Raw genomic sequence first — 24,259 nt, 5'->3', positions numbered from 1 at the left:
AAGCTGGTGAGGGGCCTGGAGAACAAGTCCTACGAGGAGCGGCTGAGGGAGCTGGGCTTGTTCAGCCTGGAGAAGAGGAGGCTCAGGGGCGACCTTATCGCTCTCTATGGGTACCTCAAGGGAGGCTGTAGCGAGGTGGGGGTTGGCCTGTTCTCCCACGTGCCTGGTGACAGGACGAGGGGGAATGGGCTTAAGTTGAGCCAGGGGAGTTTTAGGTTAGATGTTAGGAAGAACTTCTTCACTGAAAGGGTTGTGAGGCATTGGAACAGGCTGCCCAGGGAAGTGGTGGAGTCACCATCCCTGGAAGTCTTCAAAAGACGTTTAGATGTAGAGCTTAGGGAAATGGTTTAGTGGGGACTGTTAGCGTTAGGTCAGAGGTTGGACTCGATGATCTTGAGGTCTCTTCCAACCTAGAAAATTCTGTGATTCTGTGATTCTGTGATTCTGTTTTGTTTTGTTTTTCAAAACCTTTTCTGTTTCTTACCACTAAGTCAGAAAATAAGAACTGAATGGCTCTAGCCTGCTGGTTAGGGCATTCTCCCATGAGGAAGGACAACTAAGCCTTTCCTCTGTCTCAACAATGTTTTAAAATAAATATCTTTGTAGCAACTGGAACAGTTTATGCAAGAAAAATAAAAGTATCACCCCATAATGGCCTATATTCCATGGGACAGTACAGTCATAGGTGGAAAATTTCAGTCTGATAAGTAATAAAGTGTAACTGTAGTACAAATCACTACAACCATTTGAGCTCTATAATCCTGATATATTATCATGGAGGTCTTAGCAACTCTGATTCATCACAAGGTTAAGTTACCATTATGCAAATTCATCTTTTTAATCCAAATACCATTAATAGGAGAGATTTCAAATCACCTTTGCTCTTTTAAATTCTGTAAAAGGAATCGACTCTGAGATATTTTTATCTCCCTTTTTTATAACATTTATTACTCCTTATATATTTAAAACATGAATCCATTACACGATTGTCATAAAATAGCAATCACTTTGCTTTCCCCTGCTGAATAGATCTTTAGTGAAGCAATCAGAATTGTTCATATTATACAATAAATTTTGCTGACCTTTTTCTTTTCCAAGAGGAACAACAAAGACTTTGCTAAGGAACTGTCAAAAATATGGATGTGTACCGCAATATGTGTTGTTAGTCTTAACCTCTTGATTAATATTTTTCTTCTCTTATGCCATCTTTCTCAGCAGACATGCTATACCTTGTGAAGAATAAAGACACATATGCTTAAGGTAAGAATTCTTGCTGTCAGTGCTGTTTTCTTCAAACTATCATTCTACCTGTTTTTTTTTTGTTTTGTTTTGTTTTGTTTTTCTCTGTTGCAAACATTCTGTGTATTTGTGATGCTACTACCAATAAACTGAAAGATTGAGTCTGTTCTTCTCTGTTTTGTTACAGTGAGGGCATAATTCATGAGAAGCAAGGGTCACGTATTTTGCACTGATATTGCATGTATATTGTATCAGAAGATCCCAAGTGCCCTTTTTCGTTTGCATGCAAAGTTGTTACCTTTCCTCAGCTAAGCAGCTACAGGTAATGGTGTGAAACCCTTTATCTATGGGGAATTCTAAAGATTGTAGAACCATTCAAGTCTTTATAATTAAGTTTTTATATCAGTTTTTTTTTCCTAGTTAAAACACTGTGAAATAGAAACTGACATGGCTTTTTTTATTATTATTATTATTTTCTTAAGACCACGAGTTAAAAACCTCTAATAAATTTCTGTAAAAACCTCTAATGAATTTCTATAATAAATATATAAATAACATATTTCTGCTTTAGATTCTCTTTTTACTAGGGAAAATGAAGTTTTTAAACTTTTTTTAAGCTTGTAGATATCTGTAGATATGTAGATATAATATTCACAAATATATATATTCACAAATATAATATTCACAAATATATCTACATATCTACATATGTACTACATATCTATTTATCTATTATATCTACATATAATAGATAAATACATATCCGTGCAGATATTTGTGAATATTATACCCATATGAAAGCTTTTAAACTTACATTTACACATTGTTATGTAAAATGAGTATGCAACGTAAACACTGTTTTTGTCTTTTACATTGCAAACTAAAGATACTGATTACATTGTATTTATTTTTTTATTTATATTCTGATTTTACCTTTTCGTTATATTCCAAAGAAAAACATCCGAGGAAGTATGCAGTCTTTGCTTTGTTCCTTAGATGTAGAGCTTGGGGAAATGGTTTAGTGGGGACTGTTAGCGTTAGGTCAGAGGTTGGACTCGATGATCTTGAGGTCTCTTCCAACCTAGAAAATTCTGTGATTCTGTGATTCTGTTCTCTGCATACATTATATCAGTTTCCTCAAACATTGAGTTTTGAATTTCCACACCTTTAGCTGATAAATGCCTGCGACACTTACCCTGAATATTTCAGTTCATCAGTGAGGTTGCATAATGTGTCTCCAAAGCCTGAAGTAGTAATGTCTAATTATAAATTTTAGGGAAGGAACTTAAATAGATGGCAAAACAGCAACAAAAAACAAATATTTATTAATATTCGAGGTAGCTGGTTTCAACAGTTTTTAAGCTGCTCAGGACTGTCTTTTTAAAAAATTCTTTCTGATCTTTATCTAACAGTGGCTGTTAGGACTTAGATTTTCAGGTATATGACTGGGATTTATTTTAAATATTATTAAATAGAAATTATTCTGTGTTCATCTCATTCCTTTCTGATAAAGCCATGGAAAAAATCCAGTTTACCCCACCAAAAAAAAATGAAGATGACCTTTTCCATGGAAGGGATTAGCACCCCATACTTCAAAGGAGTAAACTTACGTTTGTTGCAAAAGTGACCTTTATGTCAAAGATGTGCTTTTTGCACTTCCAAAACCTAATAGGAACAGCCAAGTGGGAGGCCTTTGGGAAACAATAATTCAAGATGATCTACAGAAACAGGTTTTAGCAAGTACATCCCAAATAAATGTCAAATTTAACAAAACCTACAAGATTCTGAAGTGTGCTCTTGCAAGTACTCTCCACTTGTAGACCAATGAAAATCCATTCCTGTATACTGAGCTGAGAGCTGCTCTTTCCTGTACAACAATTTACCAGGCCCACCTTGAGAAGAGAAGCCAGTTGCTCAGTTCAAACATAGAGGAAACAAGAACTGAATTTAAAGGTATTTGCCAAGAAGTTTGAAAGTAAGAGTAAAGTCTGACAAGAGAGGAAAAAAAATGGGTTGAAAAAGAAAGACACTACCTACGGATAGAGTGCTAGGGAGATAGGTAGGGAAGCAGAATGGCAAACAGCATGCAGAGTGCATAAATGAGAGGTGAGAAGAGAAATAGGGAAGAAAAGAGACTAATGGATGGGGGTAATGAAGAAGTAAGAGACAGAGAAAGACTGGCACTCTATGGGCAGAGTCTGGGACTGAGACTCTGGGTAACAATTGATTGCTGGGTAACAGTTTAAAGAGGAAAAACATGGTGTGACAATAGGGCTATAGAATGGAAGGAGCAAAGAGATTTAGAAGAGACTATTTAATTTGGTAAAAGAATTAGGATTTAGTTAATGAAATGTTTCTAAATATTGTTAGGCTGACCCCTGCCAGCAACTAAGCATCCACCAGCCACGCACTCACTCCACTTCCCTCCCAGAAGGATGGGGGAGAGAATTGGAAGTGATGAAAAGGTAATTGGTTACTCACTACCTCCCACCAGCAGACCAGAATCCAGCCAGTCTGCAAACTACCTTGCAAAGACAACCTCTAGTTTTTATTGCTGAATATGATGTTATAGGATATGGAATATCCCTTCAGCCAATTCAGGTCATCTTTCCCAACTGTGTCCAACCCCAGTCTACTTGCTGGGTGGGGGGGAGGGGTTAGGAGGGGGATTGCCAGTGTGAGGAAGAAAAAGTGAGAAAAAGATAACATCTTGATCCTATACAAGCACTGCTCAGCAATAGCTGAAATGTTGGTGTGTCATCAACACTGTTTTGGGCACAAATCTAAACACCATACACACTGATATGAAGAAAATTAACTCAGATGCAGTACTTACAAGGAGCAATGGGAGAATAAGAAGTGAAGCACCAAAAAAAAAAAAAAATGTTTTATAGCAAACCTGGCTGAAAATCAAGGCATGTTCTGCCTTTATAGCAACAGGAATGCAAGGGAGAAGCTCTGCCTCTCCAAAAGATCTCTTGTCCTATGTTGTGAGAAAGCCCATCTTACATATGCACACTTCTGCTTCAGGACTAGACCAGAAGTGACTGGTTAATATAACTGAAAAAGAAAGAGAACAATACAACAATTGTATATTATGTGCTTAATTTTAAGTGATTTTTAACTTGTATACACTAAGATGTAGACTCACTTTTTAATCAAATCAATAAATACTTAGAGTAATATCCTATCCAAGTAGGGAGGCCTTGCTTCATGCTATATTTTAATCTTAATGTAACAAGACAAAGGAGTTTATTTTAATCTCTTATTTTGTACTGCAAGTGCATTTTCAAACTTCTGAAATTAGGCCTGGTAGAATTAAGAAAGAAACATGACTTCTCAGTACAAAATAGGTTTACTGTGTGACTTCAAAAACATGAAGAAAAAGCTGATGTGGCAAAAAAGGTACACTAAATAAAATAATACATGCCAGTTTTGAGAAACCATACTGGTTTTTTGCTCTTGTTAATTTGATAATTCACTGACTTTATAGCTCTTCTAGCAGAGACACTGAGCATCAGAGTTCAGTTCAAAAGCATTAAACTGGGGGAGATATGCATATATTTTTCACACGTCTCTTTTGCTTATGCAATAAAATTTCTTTCATGTTAGGAGACTGAAGCAGAAAATGTGACGGTGAGGTGACAGAAATCAAATAAATGCTTGCATTAGCAGAACAATATGGACTGATAGAATGCAATTTGCTGTTAGATTAAAACTTTTTAGAATTAAACATTTTTAATCACCATCATGCACATTAAAAGTTTCATTGCTTTGATATATGGCATAATGATCTTGTCCCTCTCCTCTGAGTTCAGATGGTTCATGTGATAGGTTCTTGTGAAGGATACCTATGACCAGAGCATCAAACTTACAGTCCATTCTTATTCAAGTATGCAGATGTATAACTAAGCATTTTGGAGTTTCTCTGGATTGTTCTTTCTATTTATATATACATATGTATATATGCATATATATATATTTGCTTTTTATTTTTTTTTTTTTTTTAAAGAACTGTACAATCTCCACAGTGCAGTTTCTCCACTGACATTTCAGTGGAAGGACACATCATGTTGAATAATTTCTCCCCTCTAAATCACCAGCTAGTCCTTTCCTTTCAAATGGAACCCAGTGCATTCATTTCCATCTTAGTTCTTTCCTGTATTTTTTTGTTTGTTTGTTTGTTTGTTTTGGCAACCCTTTCAAAAAAATATTTCAAGCTCTTCAATACTTTTTTTTTTAAGAACTTGATACATTGTTCAAGCATTGGGTAATATTTTTTACTTCCTTTCTTCCAATTGAAGAAGGAGTAGTGTACTCAGACTGTTCTGAAGCTGATAAATTGGCTGTCACCTAACAAAACTCCCCAGTCCCAAACGTATCTGACACCTGCACTTTGCAGTTCTGCTCAGAGTACATGCAAGAATAGATATGTTCCAGTGTGACAGGCTAACAACTGACAGCGAGGTGTTATGCCAACACTGTTTAAATTATTTTCCAATGTTTCACAATATATAGAACAAATTCTGAAGAAGTAGGATAGTGTGAGACCTTCTATCAAACTGATATTTTCCCCTAACACGGATTTAAAAACCAAGATCTGAATGCATATTCAATGTGCATGAACTATGCAGCTAGTGTTAAACTTTATAATCTGCAATGTTAGCCTCTGTGGGAAGTGCAAATTCCCATGCAGAAAGTGAGAAGTCTCTGACTCTCCCAAAGAACCTGGCAGTGAGGGTATCTACATTTTGCAGCACACCTTCACTGCATAGACCAGTGTCATACTACTTTCTTTAATTAAGAATGTTTTAAGGCTTTTTTATGTTCCAGAAATCTGAATTCAACCACCCACAAGTTCTGAATGGCTTAATAATTTACATACATTATTTGAATCTACAGAGATTTCCTCTTGCCAACCTATTTACTACCCACATCTATATTTTTAACAGGGCTGTCCATAGGAGTTAAGCCAAAGAAGCTATATAAAAGTATTAAGTTTTATATTTAAATTTCATATGAATAGTTAATTTATACAGAATTGTACTTTGCTAAAAGCAGGTTGCTGATACTTAAGCATTTGACTTTGAAAATAACAGAATTCAATGTCAATTTAGCCTACAGTATGAACTCTCACTGCAGATAATCAGTAATGTCCTATAATTGTATATGAAAATTATTTAATGGCAGTTTCAGCTTCCTAGCTGGATAACAATTCATTTTAACCATCCATAATTCAATCAGATTACATCTTGTTTTACATATTTTAACGGATGCTTTTTTTCTGGTTATTTTACAAATTATATATGCAAATGATGTATTAAATAATTGATGAAGCACCTTGTTTTGCTTGTAGCTACAAGTGATGCTTTTCTTCACAAATATATTTAGGCAGTAGTTCTCTTCACAGCAAGATTTTTGCATAGTATTTTAAAAGATATTTAAACTCCTGCCGTGTTGAAGGCTTATTTAGAAAGACCAAGTATAATTTACTAACCTGATTTATGAAGCAATTTATACAATCTAGTAAAATAGCACTGTAGAATTTCATTGCATATGGATACTCATCTTCTCTGAAGAGCCTAAATTCTTAAACACTTGGGCAACTCTGTATTATTACATTCTATGATAGAAAAAAGTATATCAATGTAATTATCCCTCCTGTTTTATTAAAGCTTTATAAAACTGTTAGAGGCTAATGCTGCACCTATTTTTTCTACTGCCAGATTTTATCCTGTAATACTCAGAAAAAAGAGAAGTAGAATCCTTTACTCTTCTTAGACATGGTAAATGGAGCAATGGAATATTATTTAATGTATTTATTTGCATTCACACACATCTCTCTCTCTCTCACATATATGTTTATGTATATAATGATAATATTTTAATATTAAATATTCCAAGATACATCCCTTTACCTAATGTATAAAAATACCAATGTTTGAAATATTGCTTCCCTATTTTGTCTTTGTTTTGAACTGAACGTTTATCTTAATATTTCCGTAAAAAGGCCTTTTGAGATAAAATGGAATATTTGCAGACATTCTAGGCCCATAAAATCTTAATTATTAAGCCTTGTGTTTCCTAACCTTGTAATTAATACATCAATAAGTTATAAGCTTTTTTTTTTTTTTTTTTCTTCTTTCTCTCGTTTGCAGAGATCTGCAATGCAATCATAAACTTGGAAAGTGAAAACCTATTCAACCTGCGGGATTTGAAGGAATGAAAAAAAAACTTTATTGTTTGAAAAGACCGGAGAGTTCAGAGTACTGTGGGGGTATTTAGGAAGTTTTGGACTGGGAAATATTAATCCTTTCAGCATCTGCAGTACCATATATCAAACAAGCAGAGAGTAACTTCCATTGAGAATGATGAAAACTTCAGACAGAATTCCTATAACAACTAATAAGAAAGAGATGTCTTCATATTTATATTAGGGCATAACAGTCTTCTGATTTAGTTTCCTCTAAAAAATCTTAATCTCAAACTTCATTTTGTAATAACATTTTCTTAGTGAAGTTTTAGGCAAACTGTCTCTTTTTTCTTTTGACAGAAGTGGTATATCTGCCAGCAGACAAAGAAAATGCTGAGAAGATAGATGTTTAGGAAAGGTCAGAAAAGAGCTTCTGGTGAAACTTGGCACTTTTTTGCATTGTGTTGCAATGTTTTATGAAGAGTCCAAGAAACCAAAGTTTTTAAAGGAAAGTTGTATTTGTAAAAGCAAATCCTAAAATACACAATTAGAAAATTTATCGTTATAAGGTGTAATAAGAAGATAATACCAAGAAGATAATACTGTAGAATACAATGTTGTTTTATTTCCCTCACAGTTAAGTAAAGTATATCTCTTCATTTTTTTTTTCAGAAGTAACAACAAACTGATCACCAGTGTCTCAGAACTAGGCAAACCCCACCAAGTCTTGTTCAGAAAATTTACCAAGACTATCATGTGCCCCAGAATTTAAAGCATGCCTGAAAGCTGCCAACATTTTGATATTTACTTTACTTGTTTTAGCTGAAAGTGAGACCAATCAAGAGGATTTATTTTATGCCTGTTTCTCCAGTGCTTATAAATTAGCTCTTGACTGAAAGTGTATAAGCCTGAAGAATTTCGGCAGGCAAAATCTACATGTTATCACCATCTCTCTCTTTTTTTTTTTTTTTTTTATTTTTCCACTTCTAATACCAGTGTTACATTTCTGAAACTATTATTTTCAAATAATATTTTTAAAATAAATTATTTTTAAATAATAGTTTCATGTAGTATTTGAAATATTCACAATGAAAAATAGACTGTGTATAGAGAACTCTTAATCACACAAGATCCAAATCTTTTGATACACAGCCACCTAGCTAGTTGTGTGGTTTATTTTACATTCTGTTTATTATCAGGGATCAATCTCACTCCCACATGAAGTTTCTTAAAATAAATAAGGATAAAGAACTAGATGCTCTGTTTCATTACTGTTTCTCCTCTCTATAAAAATTCCCCTCCCTAAACTGATATCCTAAAAACCCATGCAATGCTTTTGGAGAATATATCTCTACTAGTTCACATCTTTTCAAATACTGCAAACTTAAACCAAGATGCTGAAAACCTGAAAATCACCTGCCAATAATTTTCTCCTTTAAGAATAAAAATAAATTAAAAAAAAAAAACAACAACAAAACAAAACAACAACAACAACAACGAAACTTTTCTGGTTGTAAATATTCATTATCTACATAAATTTTTGTATTAAAGAATAGAGTGTAGAACTATCTTATCAAAGGTGCAAAAAATAGTCCCCCCCCCTCCCTTTTTTTTTTCCTTCATTCGTCTACATCTATTAGTGTCTACAGCCACTAATCTCCTGTCCTGCACTTTTTCTTGATTGGATGTTTGCTCTAAACGTAATACTCCATAGGGCAATCCTTTTAGCCAGAAGTTTGTCATTCTCTTTACAGTATTTAAGTATAAAGGATTATATTAAATTTGAACTTAGATAAGGTTAGATAGTGAGATAGCTTTGATTTGTGTTTTTTGTTTGATGTTGTATTGTCTTCTTTTTGTGGTGTATTGTGTTTTATAAATTGGAGACTGAAAACAGTCAGAACGCTGCCAGTATATACACTGAACAGTATTTCTTGATTATGATGTGATGGATGTGATAGCCTTTGAAAATTTAGATTCAATAAGAATTGGGCTACCTTTGAAGATTCAATACAACAATAAGTACATAGCAAAAAAAAAATAAATAAACACAAAAGTTTAGAATTTTTGGAGGATTTTTTTCATTACATGTGTGTTTTAAAGATAATAATATGGAATTGCTACACAGTTTCTTATTCTTTCTACAATACTTCAGAGGAAAAAATCCTAAAAAATTAATTAAAAATTTAATTAACTTTGTTGAAGCAATGAATAATCTAATTTAAATATTAAATAAAAATAATAAAATGATGTTTATATCATGACAAACTTTAAAATTCATTATAAAAAACAGTAATACTTACAATATATTCAATAGTAATATAGAGTATAAACAATAGTAACAATAACAACTTTGGATAATTTTCAGCAATTGTTGTATTGGTTTGCTAAATTCATTGCACATCTGTTTCTTAGAAGTGATCTTTTCAAAATGTAAAAGATCTTAAATAAACTGTTCTTTACTAAGGAATAAGAACAAACCAGATAGAAGATTCGGCTTTTAAGTAAAATTATTTAATCCAATATTGTTCTAGGGAAATGGTCTTTCATTAACTGAAGAGCAAAACTTGTACTACTCTTTATTTTGTTTCTGTCAAAGTACATTTATTGGTAGCAAAACATATAAAAGATGAAAACACCAATTTATTTTAAATGTGAGGAATCTATTGGTAAGCAAGAAAATCCATAATGAAATTTTGCCATGAACACATTTTTAACTTTACTATGCCATTTTTCAGAGTTGACTAACAACAAAATAAACAATGACTGCTGTCCTTCTTTCTCACACAGAATTAGCAATGTAATCCCATTTTGATAATCATTATAGTTTCAACAGCATGTGCCATTAATTCACCTTAATGTGCTGCAACTAATCAATACTGAGTCTGTAAACTCATTTGTTCTTTGGTCCTATGTGGTCCTATGTGGACTAAGTCATTGTCTTAAAATAGCTCTTTTTTTTCGTCTCCAGGGTAGAGAACTGTTTTGATCAGTCCTATAGCAAAGCTTTTAGAGGATATATTAATCTTACTCATTCAAAAAAAAACCAAAAAAAACAAAAAAAAAAACATGCTCTTAAATATATTTAAAATATTTTTTCTGCTATCTGAAATATTTTGAAATAATATTTACAAAAGGCTGAAATTGTTTCAGCTCTCTCACTTTGTAAGAACATGACAATTCACATATGAGTATCTATCTTACATTTTAACAAGAGCAAACTCAGGAAATGAGCTATCTCAGTTAATCCTCATCATGTTAGGGGCTGCTGGAGCTGTCTGCTCTCCAAACCCTGCTCTGTCCATGGGCTGCTGCATGGGGGCCAAAGAGACACAAAGGTGCTAGGTTGCAAGGCTGCAGTTATAGTCCTGCCTTCTGTAAACTGGTATCCTGAAGAGAGAAAAACCTGTTATAAAACTAATTATCCTTTGCACATGGAATGATTGACAGTAACTTCCTGGTATCAGAGGCTAGGTTTGAAAAGATAAACTACAGAATTCTCCTACTTGCCTGGAAAAACTTTTTAAGAGCTGTGGCTGCTGATGGTCTGTCCTCATGGTCAGACAACAATATAGATGAATATTAAATCAGATATAATAATGCTCCTCTGTGCAGATTCCTAAAGTCAAACTCTCTCCTTGCTCATCTGAGAGATCAGCTTCAGATGACAAAAGGAATTAGATTTGGTCAGTGTTTGTGACAGCTGAAGTACTAACGAGGGACAACCGTGAAACAGGTTCCATCAGAGCTGCCCGTGTGTTTACTTTCTCCCAGTTTATTCTTCCAGAAATTTGCTAAGTATACTACTTAAGGCCCCAGTAGGTCAGCTCACACTAGATGAACTGGGACCACATTTTAGCTTAATCTTTCCCATCCTTTTCACATTTCTTTGCATAAATTAATCATAATTCAAGTGCATCTGGCTCCCTGCTCGATGTGTTTCCTTCACAGGTGTCCTGAAGGGAAAAGAAAAGAAATAGGAAAAAAGAAAAAAAGAAAAAAGAAAAAAAAGAAAGAGAAAGAGAAAGAGAAAGAGAAAAAGAAAAAGAAAAAGAAAAAGAAAAAGAAAAAGAAAAAGAAAAAGAAAAAGAAAAAGAAAAAGAAAAAGAAAAAGAAAAAGAAAAAGAAAAAGGAAAGAAAAAGGAAAAGAAAAAGAGAGAAAAAAAGGCAAAGATGTGTTCTTTCGCTGGGGAGTGACACATAATGCTTTCTGCCAAGGTACCTGTATCCCAAAGTCATGCTTTGCTACCTGACTGTTCATAAAGGATGGCAAGAAACAAAGCATCTAAGAGTCGGGGCAAGTCCAGGAGGGCAGCAGTGAGATAGGACTTAAAAAGACAGATACTGTACTGCATCCCACAAGGAATAATCAGTACACTGCTGACGTTTTCTGCCTAACTTCTATCAGTTGTGCCATTATGAAGTGCCTTCTGCAGCTGTTCTCAGGCTGTGCTTGGGTGGAAGACCTAGGGGAAGTGCACACATCTAGGTGTTTGCAGGGCATGCTCTTACAGCATTTATCATACTGGTATTTGTGTTCCATCTAGCTTGCATAAATCAAAATGGAGAAATAAGCTTTCTGCTTTATAAACAGAGAATATTAAACAGATCTAAAATACAAAAATGGGAAGAAGGGTTAGTATTTAATTTCTTTGCTTTTCTAGAGATTTGCTATTTGGAATCAAATGGTAATATCCATTGCTAAAGAGGAATTTGTAAGTTGAACTACTAATTACTTTTTCCATCTACATAATTACTGGTAGTAGAAATGGTTAAATACTAAGGGCTTATACCAGAAAGAGCAGAAAAATATATTTGAGTCCAACTATTTGTATTTTAATCCAATATTTTTTTCCATTTACGTGATGCTAATAATAATCTTAGATTTATGTAGAAAAGTCAGACATGATATAGAGCTTCATGAATCAAAACACAAAGAAAAAAGACAAAAGGCATTATATTTGAAGTCAACAGCAAACTACCTTATAATATTTTTTTCCATAGCCTGTCTTCCACTTTTTGTAATTAAACGTGGTGTCTGACAGCATGTGTTCTGAGAGTGTAAGTAGAGATCACACAGCTCCCAGAAATAACTTATAAATAATGAAATAATCACCCATTCAGATACAAACACCAAAGAGATGGATCAACTTTTTCTGCTACACATTGCACAAAAAGTTCCTTTTGAATGCCACACCATCAATGTGCAATATTTAAAGCAGAAAATTATCATGCCTCTTTTGTTCCAGTGAGCATACCAATACACTCATTTTGCATTAAACAGTGCACTACAGAAACACAGAGACCAAATCATATCCTCTAGACATTAGCCTTCAAGACACTCATTCTCTCTGTACTCGCAGAATAGCACACAATGAGGCAAACATTGCCGGGGTTTCACTCCATTGAGTTCAGTGTTATTACACGAAGAATTAACTTATTCAAATATGTCTTAGTCATTATACAAGCACTTTTAATGAGTTGTGGGTGAACACTGACTGGCTTACCCTCTGGCTTTTTGTTAGTCAAAAGGACTCTCTGCTTTCCAATATATATGTGGTTTTTTTGTTACAAGACTTGCCTCATTAATGGAGAAAGAGCTCTCAGATTGCCAGTTGTTCAGGGAAGGTGATACTCAAATAAATAAATAAATGAATAAATAAATAAACAGCCTCACAATCTTATATATAACATCTTGATTTTATCCTCACACAGTGTATGAGGAAAGAGGTGCAGAGGGGCAGAGGGACTAAATAGATGTCATTCCAGAGTGCACTAAACACATAATGAAGGGAAGGTGATGCTGTGATCTCCATCCTCTTGAGAAGCTGGGAATTGCAGCGGTTCTTAACCCCTGCTGTGCTACATCTCAGGCCTGGAAAAAGGCAGTCACTAGAGCATAGTGTGACAAGGAAGGGTAAGAATTAGATCTGTGATATTAACTGAGGGGAAGAAAAAGATAATGAAGTGTAAACCTCGATCTATAAAATGCCAACATGCTTTCATTGCCCCCTGTACTGAACTGACAATGTCTGTATGGCACTGTTCGGCCTGGATTACTAACTTGGCTTCTGAATCTCTGAATTCTAAACATCCTGAATATTATTATTATTTTTATATATACCCATATTTTTCATGAATTTTAACACCATATTCTGCCTTTTACACCCTCAGTATTATCAGCAGAGTTCTAAATTCAATAACAATTGAAAACATAACGACCATTTTATGAACATAGCTTCCAAACATTTCTCTCTCTGATTTGCACATTCGAGAAGATATATGCAGTCACTAAAGATAATGGTATAAACAACTTACAGACAGAATTTTTGTGGTTACTGTCTTTGCTGGGCAACATCTTGACTCCTCTTGATTTCAGTTCAATTGCTTTTTTCACTGAGAAAACAAGCAAAGATAAAGGAGATAATTTATTATTAAACCTTGTAGAAATGACATTTAACAGCCACATCAGATATTACACTAATACAAAGCAACATATGAAAACTACAAACAGATAGAAATAATTACAGTCACCCAAGTACACTTTTACAAAAATACAATTATCTATTATATTTTTAAAGATTTTTTAACAGACATGGTCTTACTTTAAAATATTTTGCATAAGTTTACTTAGGGTCAAGGAAAATAAAAATGTATCCTAAAGACACATATAGATTTCTGATGTTTGCCACTGCATATGACAAAATCTTAAACATCTTTAAAATGTATTTCTTATTTGTAATGTACGGTACATTATATGCACATATCTGAAGACCACAAGCTTTAATTATGATATTCACAGAATTGCTTTTACTTGATTCATTCTTTGGTAGCAGTCATATTTTTAGTGCAGTTTCCTGAGATTAAGGTTATCTAATCACAGTATGTTACAGTTTGGCTCACCTAAACACTTTTAAATATACATGACAATTCCAACTGAATGAGAAAGAGAGTAAGAGCTCTCAAAGGGTCAAAGTTTTGTCAGAGAGAACAGATGCATTAGAGGTTTAATATCTGTTTTCTCTGTTTAGCCAGCTGATAAACTCCCAAATTATCTCTAATAAGCTGTTAGGAGGGATCAGGAGTAAAGGAGAAGGAGACATGAGAAGAAAGCAGTGTGGTTACACATTGAGGAAATGTGGGGTAGAATCTGAATTATAATGCTAGGAGAAAAGGGTAAAAGTATAGGACATATTCACAGGAAATTCATTAGTTCTGAGGCAGTTGAAAATAAAATCAGATACATAGAAAAGAAATATGCAACAAGCCTGGACAATTCAAAACTATTATACCAAAAAACAATAGCAAAATAGGTAGTGACTGATTTAGAGTGTGTATCAGAATGCTAAGTACAACATCATAATGCATATCAATAATAACAACAACAAAGTAGTCCTTTCCTGATTCATATTAGATGTTATTGTATGAATATTTCATATTACCTCTTTCTAGAGCTTGCAGTGGTTAATAACCTTAAAATTCAAACATTTATCCTAGATGTAAACATTAAAAAATCACTCAAACATTTTAAAAATGGTTATAATTTGTATCTTGTACTATATTTTATTGATATAAAATAAATATGGAATTTAACACAATAGGTTATCAGTTAAATATTTTTTTTTCATCTGCCTATTTGAGAAATTTTATGTTTGCTACACTCTATACTGATTTGTATACAACTATTTCTGAAAAGTGAAATGGCAGGAAAAGAAGAATGACTTCATTGTATTTGTTTCTATACTGGATTTTTGCAGCTTTTGCAACCTCCAAGTGAAGCAGGCTATTCTTAAGCCCTGAAATTGGGCAAGAAATGCAGGGAGTACTTTGTATGCTACCTACATCGCAAAATGTTACAGAGTGCAGACATTTATGTCTGAACAAGTAGGACACTTGGAAAACAAGTGTTCAAATGATGAAAAATGATTGAAACACAATTGTAGTAATGTAGGATGAAATGGATTTGATAGAAGCATGCTGTTTTATTTTCTTTTAAGACAGGAACACATTATACAGAGACATTAATGCAGACAATATAGCTAATATTCCCAAGAATTTCTGGAAGTATAAACTTTTTGGGTATGGTTTTCTTTCGAGAATTTACTAGGATTACTTTCTGGAATTCACATACTAAAATTACCCTCAAGAGCAGCTTTATGTTCTGTTCTCTTAAGCTGCATAACCAGTCTGTTAAAATTAGTCCATATTTACCAGGAAAAGATCAGCACAACTCTTGCAACAGAATAGCTGGGATAATGGCTGACGTTGTGGTCCCTCCTCCAGTATGAATTTCATGTTTTATTAGTATCTGTCTCATGCATAGCATGAGAACCATTCTTGAAGGATTCAAAACCTAAATTGTTATGTGTGCAGTACAACTCACTAGACAGCAGACAGAGGAAAAGGGCTATACTTTCCTCCTTATCTTTGTCCATCATCCCAACATTAGAAAAGTGGCAATGTTCACTCCAGTTCCTATGGAAGTTCACTCTTGGAGGTATTTGTTAGACATACTTGGAGCATGCTTCTTGGGAATGGGGAAAAATGATACCCATTATCTTTAGGTTGAGATATGTTGGACAGCTGGCTAAACTGAAACAAAAGAGGTTCTAACTTGATATATTAAAACTTTTTTACTATTAGGATAATCAAGCATTAGAACTGGTTCTGCAGTTTCCATCCTCATAGATTTTTCACATCAAGAAAAAGGCATTCTGTATCTCTCTGAAAGAATCACTTAGGGGATTCACAATACTTACTTAAGATACGAGATCTGAAACATATGTTTTGTGGAGAGAAATAGCTACCTCAGTGGGGCAATTCATCCCTTTCTAAGATAGGCACACTGAATCATCCTCTGAAGATGCCTTTTCCTCCTCATGAAATATAACAGAAACATATACCACTTGTTCAAGTGTAATCCCTATATTTTAGGCAGTAACATTAAGTGAGATGAGCTTTTATGTCTGGAGGATTTTAACAGCCAAATGTAGGTATCTGTGAGATCCACCATAGGGATTGACCAAGTTAAATAAACTTGAAGCATAAATACCAAACTTCTATGTTTTTGCATGCAGTCTCTGAATAGTATTTTTAAAAAATAGAATTAAAAAAGTATAACCTGTAAAATACAAACATGAGTCTGTGAAGAGAAACCACTGAACACTATGGTTTGAGTGAACAAGTTCAATGCCTTCTCTAACATTAAAGAAATACTCTAAATTACATGTTTTATAACCATGTAAATCCTGTTTTAATACTTTTTTTTTTTTTTTTTAATTTAATATTTCTGTTCTACTTCCTGATTGCTCTTTCACGAAAAAGGTTTTGCTGGTCTTGAATATGATTTGCCATTTAACAGCACAAAAAGAGGAATGGGCTTAAGTTAATAATGTCAAATGTGAAAGTCTTTTTAACTTTTAAATGATAACTTTTTAAGACTTTGCATATCTTTCTGCTGTCTTCACTTAAACATTCAGTTAAGCTAATTGAATTAACTCACCTCACATTTTTCTGTGAATCATAACTTCAAGACTCTTTAGAAGATGGTATACTTATTCAGAGAGAATAGCAGGTCTTAGCACTGGAAGCCCATGACAATCTCATAAATCTACTGGAAATCACCAGTGATATTCCTTAACATTATGCTATAGTTAAAATAAACTCAGCCATGAAGGGAATATATGACTGACTTTCTTTGAATGGATTGTGAAAGTTAAAATAAAATTTTGAAGTTGTACACATCCTTTTAACCTATTCTAATCTGTATGAAGCTCTTTGTTTCTAATGTATTTGACCCAATGTGAAAAAAAATGTATTTTACCCCAACCACAATTACCTTTCTGAACACCTTATTACAATTTAGTAGAAACATATTTTAAGACAGGATGAACCAATGAATAAAATTTCAACTGTTGGCTACAATCAGGATGACAATAATTGAGGTATTAAAACAAATCTAGATATGAGACATTAGAAGGACAGTCCCTATGTCTTTTGAGGATAACTTTTTTGAGAAAACTTAACCTCCAGTCAGAGAAATTTATGTGCATATTTGTATGCATATTGTATAGACATATAATGCATTCATATTTGTTGTTTGTGTTACTTTCACAAAATTAATATGAAATTACTTAACAATCTTATTTGATTTTGTTGAAATAATACAAATTTACATCTTTATCTAAGTAAAAGTGGTTTGATACAATAGACCTGCTGAAATTCTACCATTGAAATGGTTGTCCTAAAATTCTCCCATTTATTTTCCTTGCACATGCCATTTGAAGTATGAAATATAACTAGCAAATTGTCTATGTTCACATAAGAGAGGAGATAAAAATAAACAGAACATCAACACATTTGTTATGTTTGGCAAACGAAGACCTAATATTTTTAATAAAGTTCATATAAAATTAACTTTTGTGAAAAGACATTAAAAAAAAAAAAAAAAAAAAAAAGAACTCATGAATTTCAGTAAGGTATTTTTTATACAGACTGCAGTCTGCAGAACTCCAAAAAGACCTTTCATGACCTATTGACTATGTAATAAAAAGACAAGGGCCATCAAGTGAATTTAACAAGTAAGGTTTCAAACTAATAAAAAGGGGTGTTTTTTTGTTTTGTTTTGTTTTGTTTTGTTTTGTTTTGTTTTTTCCATATAAGTAGTAGACATGAGAAACTGCCAAGAGACACTGCCAAGTGTGGATGCAAGAAGTTTGCAAAGTTTCAAGGAAGGACTGGAAAAGTTCTTGAAAGACTGCTCTATGGAGAGTTACTGTACAGGCAATCTACATCAGTTTCAGGAGATTCCTGCCACAACAAAAATATATGAAGGCAATAGATGTATTATCAGGGAAATAACACCAGTGTTTGCCTTGTTCTTAATTCTCTGCAGGACTCTGCTTCAGGTCATGGCTGAAGATTAGATGATAGACCCTTTTATGAATGTTCATGGCTGTTCTTACAACTACTCTAACTCTATCTTTTGGTTTGTGCCCTGATAGTATGGTAGTACCAACCTCTCAGCACTCTTTTGCAAACTATCACCCTGGATAAAATGCCCAATTCCATTCAGACAGAGTATCAATCTTCTGATTTTTAGATCTTGCTTGAAATATGAGTTACATGGCAGTGTCGCCTTGTATTAAAATCAAATTCACTTGAATATCAGTTGATTTATTTTTTAGATTCCTCAATTAGAACAGGATAAGTGTAAGATATATATATATACATATACATATGTCTGCAGTAGAAAGAAACTCAGTCACTTAAGTAGAGATATAATATTGTTCTTTTATGCCAATGATTTGATGAACTGCCACTGATATATGAAGTGGAGTTTAAGCATCTGGACATGGTACTGAAGCTGTAATTGCACAAGGTTTTGTACATGGCCAATACAAGACAAACATATATATTTGGCAAATTTGGCAATTTTTTTTTTTTAAATTTATTTTATGCTTAGGAATCCCCTCTACCCTGCTTTCTCTATTTCATTTCCCCAAAGTCAACAAGAATCTAAAGAAAAATCAAATCAAATCAATCAAATTTGTAAGGAAAAATATTTTACTCTTACAAGAATTTTTCTGTTTACTGAAGTCAGGCTTATGCATAGTAACCCCCAGAAATGACAGAAAAAAAAAATCTAAATCTAAACCTCTTGAAATTCTGTATCTATGGAAATTTGTATATGTTACCACTGAGATTTCAAGTCTATGAGGGGTCTGATTAAGTTTGAACATATTTAGCAACTAGATACTTCAGGAAAAAAAAAAGATAAAAGTAGGATTTCCTACAGATAAAGAGCTAGCCACCAAAAGCTAGACACTTTAATTGGATAATATTAGAAAAGATAACTTCACATACTTGATAAGTCGGTATGACTTATTGATGGGGTCCTAAAGAGCAGGATAGGTGAACATACCTGAACTATTTTAATGCTGATTTTTTTTTTCCTTTCTTGCTTTTTATGCACAGAGATGAGTATTCCTGAGAAACTATAATAATAATTACAAATAAAAACAACTACATTATACTAGACTGAAAGAAGATAGAAAATAGCTTTAAAAAAATAATAAAAAAATTGCTCTGATTTAATAGGGAAGTGCAAAAAGATCCTGGAGCAGCAAGAGTAAGAATGTGAAAGGATATATTCTTCACTGTTGCTATTTCTATTCTCAGGATGATTTTGCTGTGTTTAAAAAGAAATTAAAGAAAAGGCAAAGCTAATACCTATGTGAAATGAGAATAAAAGACAAAATTTGCAAAGCCTGTTTAATTCTTCAGATGCAGTTGCTAAATGGAAGCTTATGAACATTCCACAATGCAATCTTCCTCTAAGAAGTTAAACCAAATGTAGGGCAATATACTGATGGGCATCACCTCAAATATTGTATTTCAGTAGCAATGTCTTTCTTACAGGAGTATGGTTTTTTAAGTCGTTATAACGAAGGGCATAGAAAGTTGACATTCTAATCTTGAGCAGATCTGTTTCACAATAGTGGTTAGAAGAACTGCTTCTGTTGGAGATAATCATGGACTATGTATGTCACCAGTAAAACTCCTAGTTTCTTGATTTCACTGAAGAAATAATTTTCTTTCTCTGACAGTAATTAAATGGTAATTAACTAGTAATTATGTAGATAACATGAAGATAGGAGACAGCCATCTTCCAGACCCAACTTCTTTCTCTGTGAAGCTTTATTATTTTTTAAAAGTTATTTATTTATTTATTTATTATTAGATTCCTCCTCTGACTCACAAGGTTTTGAAATGAATTTGTCATATGTGGTCAAAGATAAATTTCATATTGCCTGTATTACGATATAAAGAGCCTATATTTGCTGGACATATATTTTCAGGTTGGCAATGAATTTCAAGGGAAATGTGTCTTTTCATTATTGAGTATTGCTTGACTAATCACAAATGAGCCGAAAGCTCTACAAATGCAAGATAACAGGTAGTCTTTGGCACCAAGAAATTACAGTCTTACTCTCTGGTTGTGTAATTTTGCTAAGAGACAGGATAGAAACTGGTAAGAAGAAAAATATGGAAAAATGAACTGGAAATGAAGATGGTATAAAGCACAATTAAGTGTCCGTTTGTAGAGCGTAACTAAGAAATAATTTAATCTAGAGGTGGTTTTGAGGAGTTATGATACATATTAAAGATATAAAAGAACTGCAAAGAGGAAAGATACATTCTCTAGTTACACTAGGGCTGGAACAAGAACTTACATTCTTTATCTGAAGAAAGGGAGACTTCGGTTACATAAGAAAAAAGCTTTTTAACAGTAAGAGAGTTGAAACCCTGGAATAAATTACCCAGAGAAGCTGTTGAGTCTTAGCCATTAAGTTTTAAAGAACATGTTAAATTAAGGTCTGAAATCAACAGTTAGATATACTTGGTTCCTCTTTGAGTTAGTTTATTTGTAACTCACAACCAGAAGCCATTTGGCTGGAAAAACAAAACAAAGCAAAAAAAACATCACCACCACCAACAACAATCAGAGGCTAAGACCTTGGAGGGCGTTACTAGGATTTCTACTGTATGAAATTGATTGATTACAGCTATATTTAACTTCACGTGTGAAAACAGGTAATGTGCAGTGCGTAAGTCATACCACACAAAGATAAGATACTAGAAGCACACAGTTCAGTTAACATAGCATTATGCTTGACTTATCCTCATAATTTACCCTCTTTTAAATCTAATATAGTTATAGCTCAAGGATATCTTTGTAGGGTACTTTAGGGTACAATTCTGTAACAAGAAATCTAACATGTTCTTAGCACATTCTTTGTAACAGTTCTTGTTCACCATTTTTCCAATTACCCAAATACTTGATTTTATTGCCAGTTTTTCTTCCTGCATGAAATGACCTGCAAGGCCTCAAAAGTTGGCTCTCACTCAAACCTAAATTATTCTGACATCATCTGCTGGTACTTCCTCAAGCTGCTTCTGCTGCTGCTCTGCTGAGTTCAGCTCTTGGCTGCCTTTCACTGCAGATTTTTCCCAAGTACAAATCTTTGAAGGTGAAGTGGAACAGCATGTTTCCCAGTACCTGGTGATTACAGGCAGGACCTTTCCTGACCAATGTTGAGCCCACTGACACACGGTATGGAATGTACTTGAATAGTTCTCTGTGATCAGGAAAGGGAGAGGTTCATTTTAAGCAAAAAAAATCTCAGATGCATAAACAGAAATTGAGACTGTCCAAGGAAATACCTAAGTGCTTTGCCTTTTTTTTTTTTTTTTTTTTTTTTTTTTTTTTTTTTCCCAAGCATGCCAGCCTTCTTCTTGTTACAGATGAGGAAATATTTAATATTTTCAGTATTTTGTATGTTGAGAGTGAGTGGAAAATAGATATATTTTTTTTTACAGATTTACACTTAGATTTACGTATTTTGCCAAGTTCTGTGAGTAATACTAATACAATAACATTCATAGAATTATTCCTGAGGTAATTATCAAATTCATCTCAGTGCATTGCTGAGTTCATGAAGTTCCTTTTCTTTTGTTTCATTACCCTTATTTTCATGAATTTGAATACACTTTGTTTTGAAACAAAGTGTTTTCTTAGTTCAGATTTTCACTGCAGAGTCCTATCAAGTAATATGTTCGCCTTGTCCTCCATTCTTTTCTGGATTCTTCTCCAAAGATGCAATTGCAGGAGTGCTACCATTTTTTTGGCCCTGGAGGAAATTATCTACAATTCACACCTTTGCCAGATTCAGTATTCTCTCTGGAGTCTGCTTGTAGATCAAACATTTCTTTATCGCTCAAATTTGTATGTGATGAATAAATTTATCATTGACAGTATCTAGGGTTGTTTTTTTGTTATTGTTTTTTTCCGCTTCACTATAGCCTGTCACACTATGAATCCTTTTTGAAGGTTTAACAGTTATAAGAATAAGAAAAAAGCAGATATTCACAGTCTTTCCATTCAGTTTATGTTTGTTTGGCTTTTAGCTTTCTTTTTTGAAGTCTATGGTTTGGTGTTTTTTGTTGTTGTTGTTGTTGCTGTTTATTTTATTTATTTATTTATTTTTTAATGTGTTTTTGCCAAGATTTTCTCCTTACTATAGTATCACACAACTGTTCAAGCTAGGGGAAAATCATGCTGAGGTTTGTTATGAGAAGCTATAACAACATTTTGGATTCTGCAAAGCAAGACTTGGTCGATTTGTCTGTGGCAACGCAAGCTTTGAAATGTTTTTTTCTTACAGCATGTGTTCTTCCTTATCGTTTTACCAGCTGAAGGCTCAGCTTTAAAAATCCTGAAACTTCTTCCCTTCTCAGATAAGAATTTCTTCTTGGCAAATCTCACTTCAATCGATACATCATTGGGGAGCATTTAATTGCTGGCCAAAGGAAGCAATGTACTTGATCTTTGTGTGATTTTAGATTTAAGACTGATTATGTCTTTAGATTTAAGACTGATACCACCCCTCAAATAACATATAACTAAAATTAAACTGCACACTTATCACCGCACTAGACTCGTTTATTTACTTATTTATTTTTTTGTTGACCCAATACATTTCTTATATTTATCATATTTTATATTAGGAAAACTGAATTTGGTGTTCTAATGTATCCATTACATGTCCATCTACTCTCTCTAAGAACATGGAATACTCTTCAGCAATCACCTTGAAAACATTTTCTTGCATAAGTACTTGTATCCATAACGTAAGAGAATTTAAAGTAAGAGAATTATGAAGATAATTCTATAAGAAATTATTTGATAAAGAAGACCCCAGACTCAATAAACTGGAAGAATCCTTGCAAGCTTTGCTTCTCAGCTATCCACTTGACTTTCTCATGGGCATTACATTTTTTTCATAGGATCTCTAGTTTAAACTGACTCACTGGAATAACCCAAACCTCTTCTGTTTCTGTACTCTCTGTTTGAAGAGTATTCTGTCTAATATGCCATCCCACTGTTTCTCTCACTAACAGCTTTCAAAATCATCCCTACTAATCAGTATTATAAATCCAGAGGGCTTCACAGCAGGCATAGATGTTTCTGCTCTACAGCTACCTGTAAAAGCTAGCTGTTCATGATCAGTTGGCTTCCTAGTTCCATCAATCCGGCAAAGTACTGTCTGTCATTATCAGACCTTCCACCTGCTCCCTTTGCTGGAAATCTCTGCATGCAGTACTAGTGAACAAATGATACAGACCCAAGATAAATTGGTGTCGCAGTAGATTTTTACACAAATCTTTCTCATTCTATGTGTATAAGCTGACACAGGATCTGCAAATTTAAAAAGAAGTACAGCCATTTGTTTTCCATTAACCTTCTGTATGTCACGTAGCTGGCCACTTGCCTTGACAGACTGCCTTAGCTTTGTTGTGCTATCAATATAAGACATATCACAATAAAGTAAGTTCAGCAGGCATCAAGTCTTCAGTGTCTGTGGGTGTCCTACACAGTTCTGGAAAATAGTATCAATACAGTTTGCACAATGAATATATATTATCACTGAACAAACTGAATTGCATGCATAGATAGTCTCTAAAAGACATCACAGAATGAGATCTACTCAGTTCCTTGCTTGAATGCCACTCCACAGTCTTTCAACAATAGTGTCAAAAAGTTCATTTATGGTTCTTCTCGAGTAATTCATCAAGTATCACTCATAATTATCAAAATTTTCATCAGAAAATCCTATTCTTAAATTACTATTTCACCAATTTTTTATGTTTTGTAGAGAAATTATATCTGTAGTCTGAAAACATCTCTAAACTACAACTCTTATACTGATCATTTCAGTGTTATCCACCACACAGAGGAACTTAAGTAGACTTCTCTCGCCTTGT

General features: G+C 33.6%; 1 protein-coding gene across 1 annotated transcript in view; it reads right to left on the bottom strand.

Annotated features, from left to right (window-relative positions):
- Positions 1–24,259, bottom strand: part of CSMD1 (CUB and Sushi multiple domains 1) — a 1,184,580-nt gene that overhangs the window by 417,839 nt on the left and 742,482 nt on the right. Inside the window, exon 7 of the mRNA XM_082756691.1 lies at positions 13,751–13,828. Coding sequence (XP_082612817.1) covers positions 13,751–13,828 — 78 coding nt within the window. The remainder of the gene's footprint in view (positions 1–13,750; positions 13,829–24,259) is intronic.

This window comes from Aythya marila (assembly GCF_965140915.1).
Source record: "Aythya marila genome assembly, chromosome: 3".
NCBI lineage: Eukaryota > Metazoa > Chordata > Aves > Anseriformes > Anatidae > Aythya > Aythya marila.
This window is presented reverse-complemented; position numbering and strand designations above follow the sequence as displayed.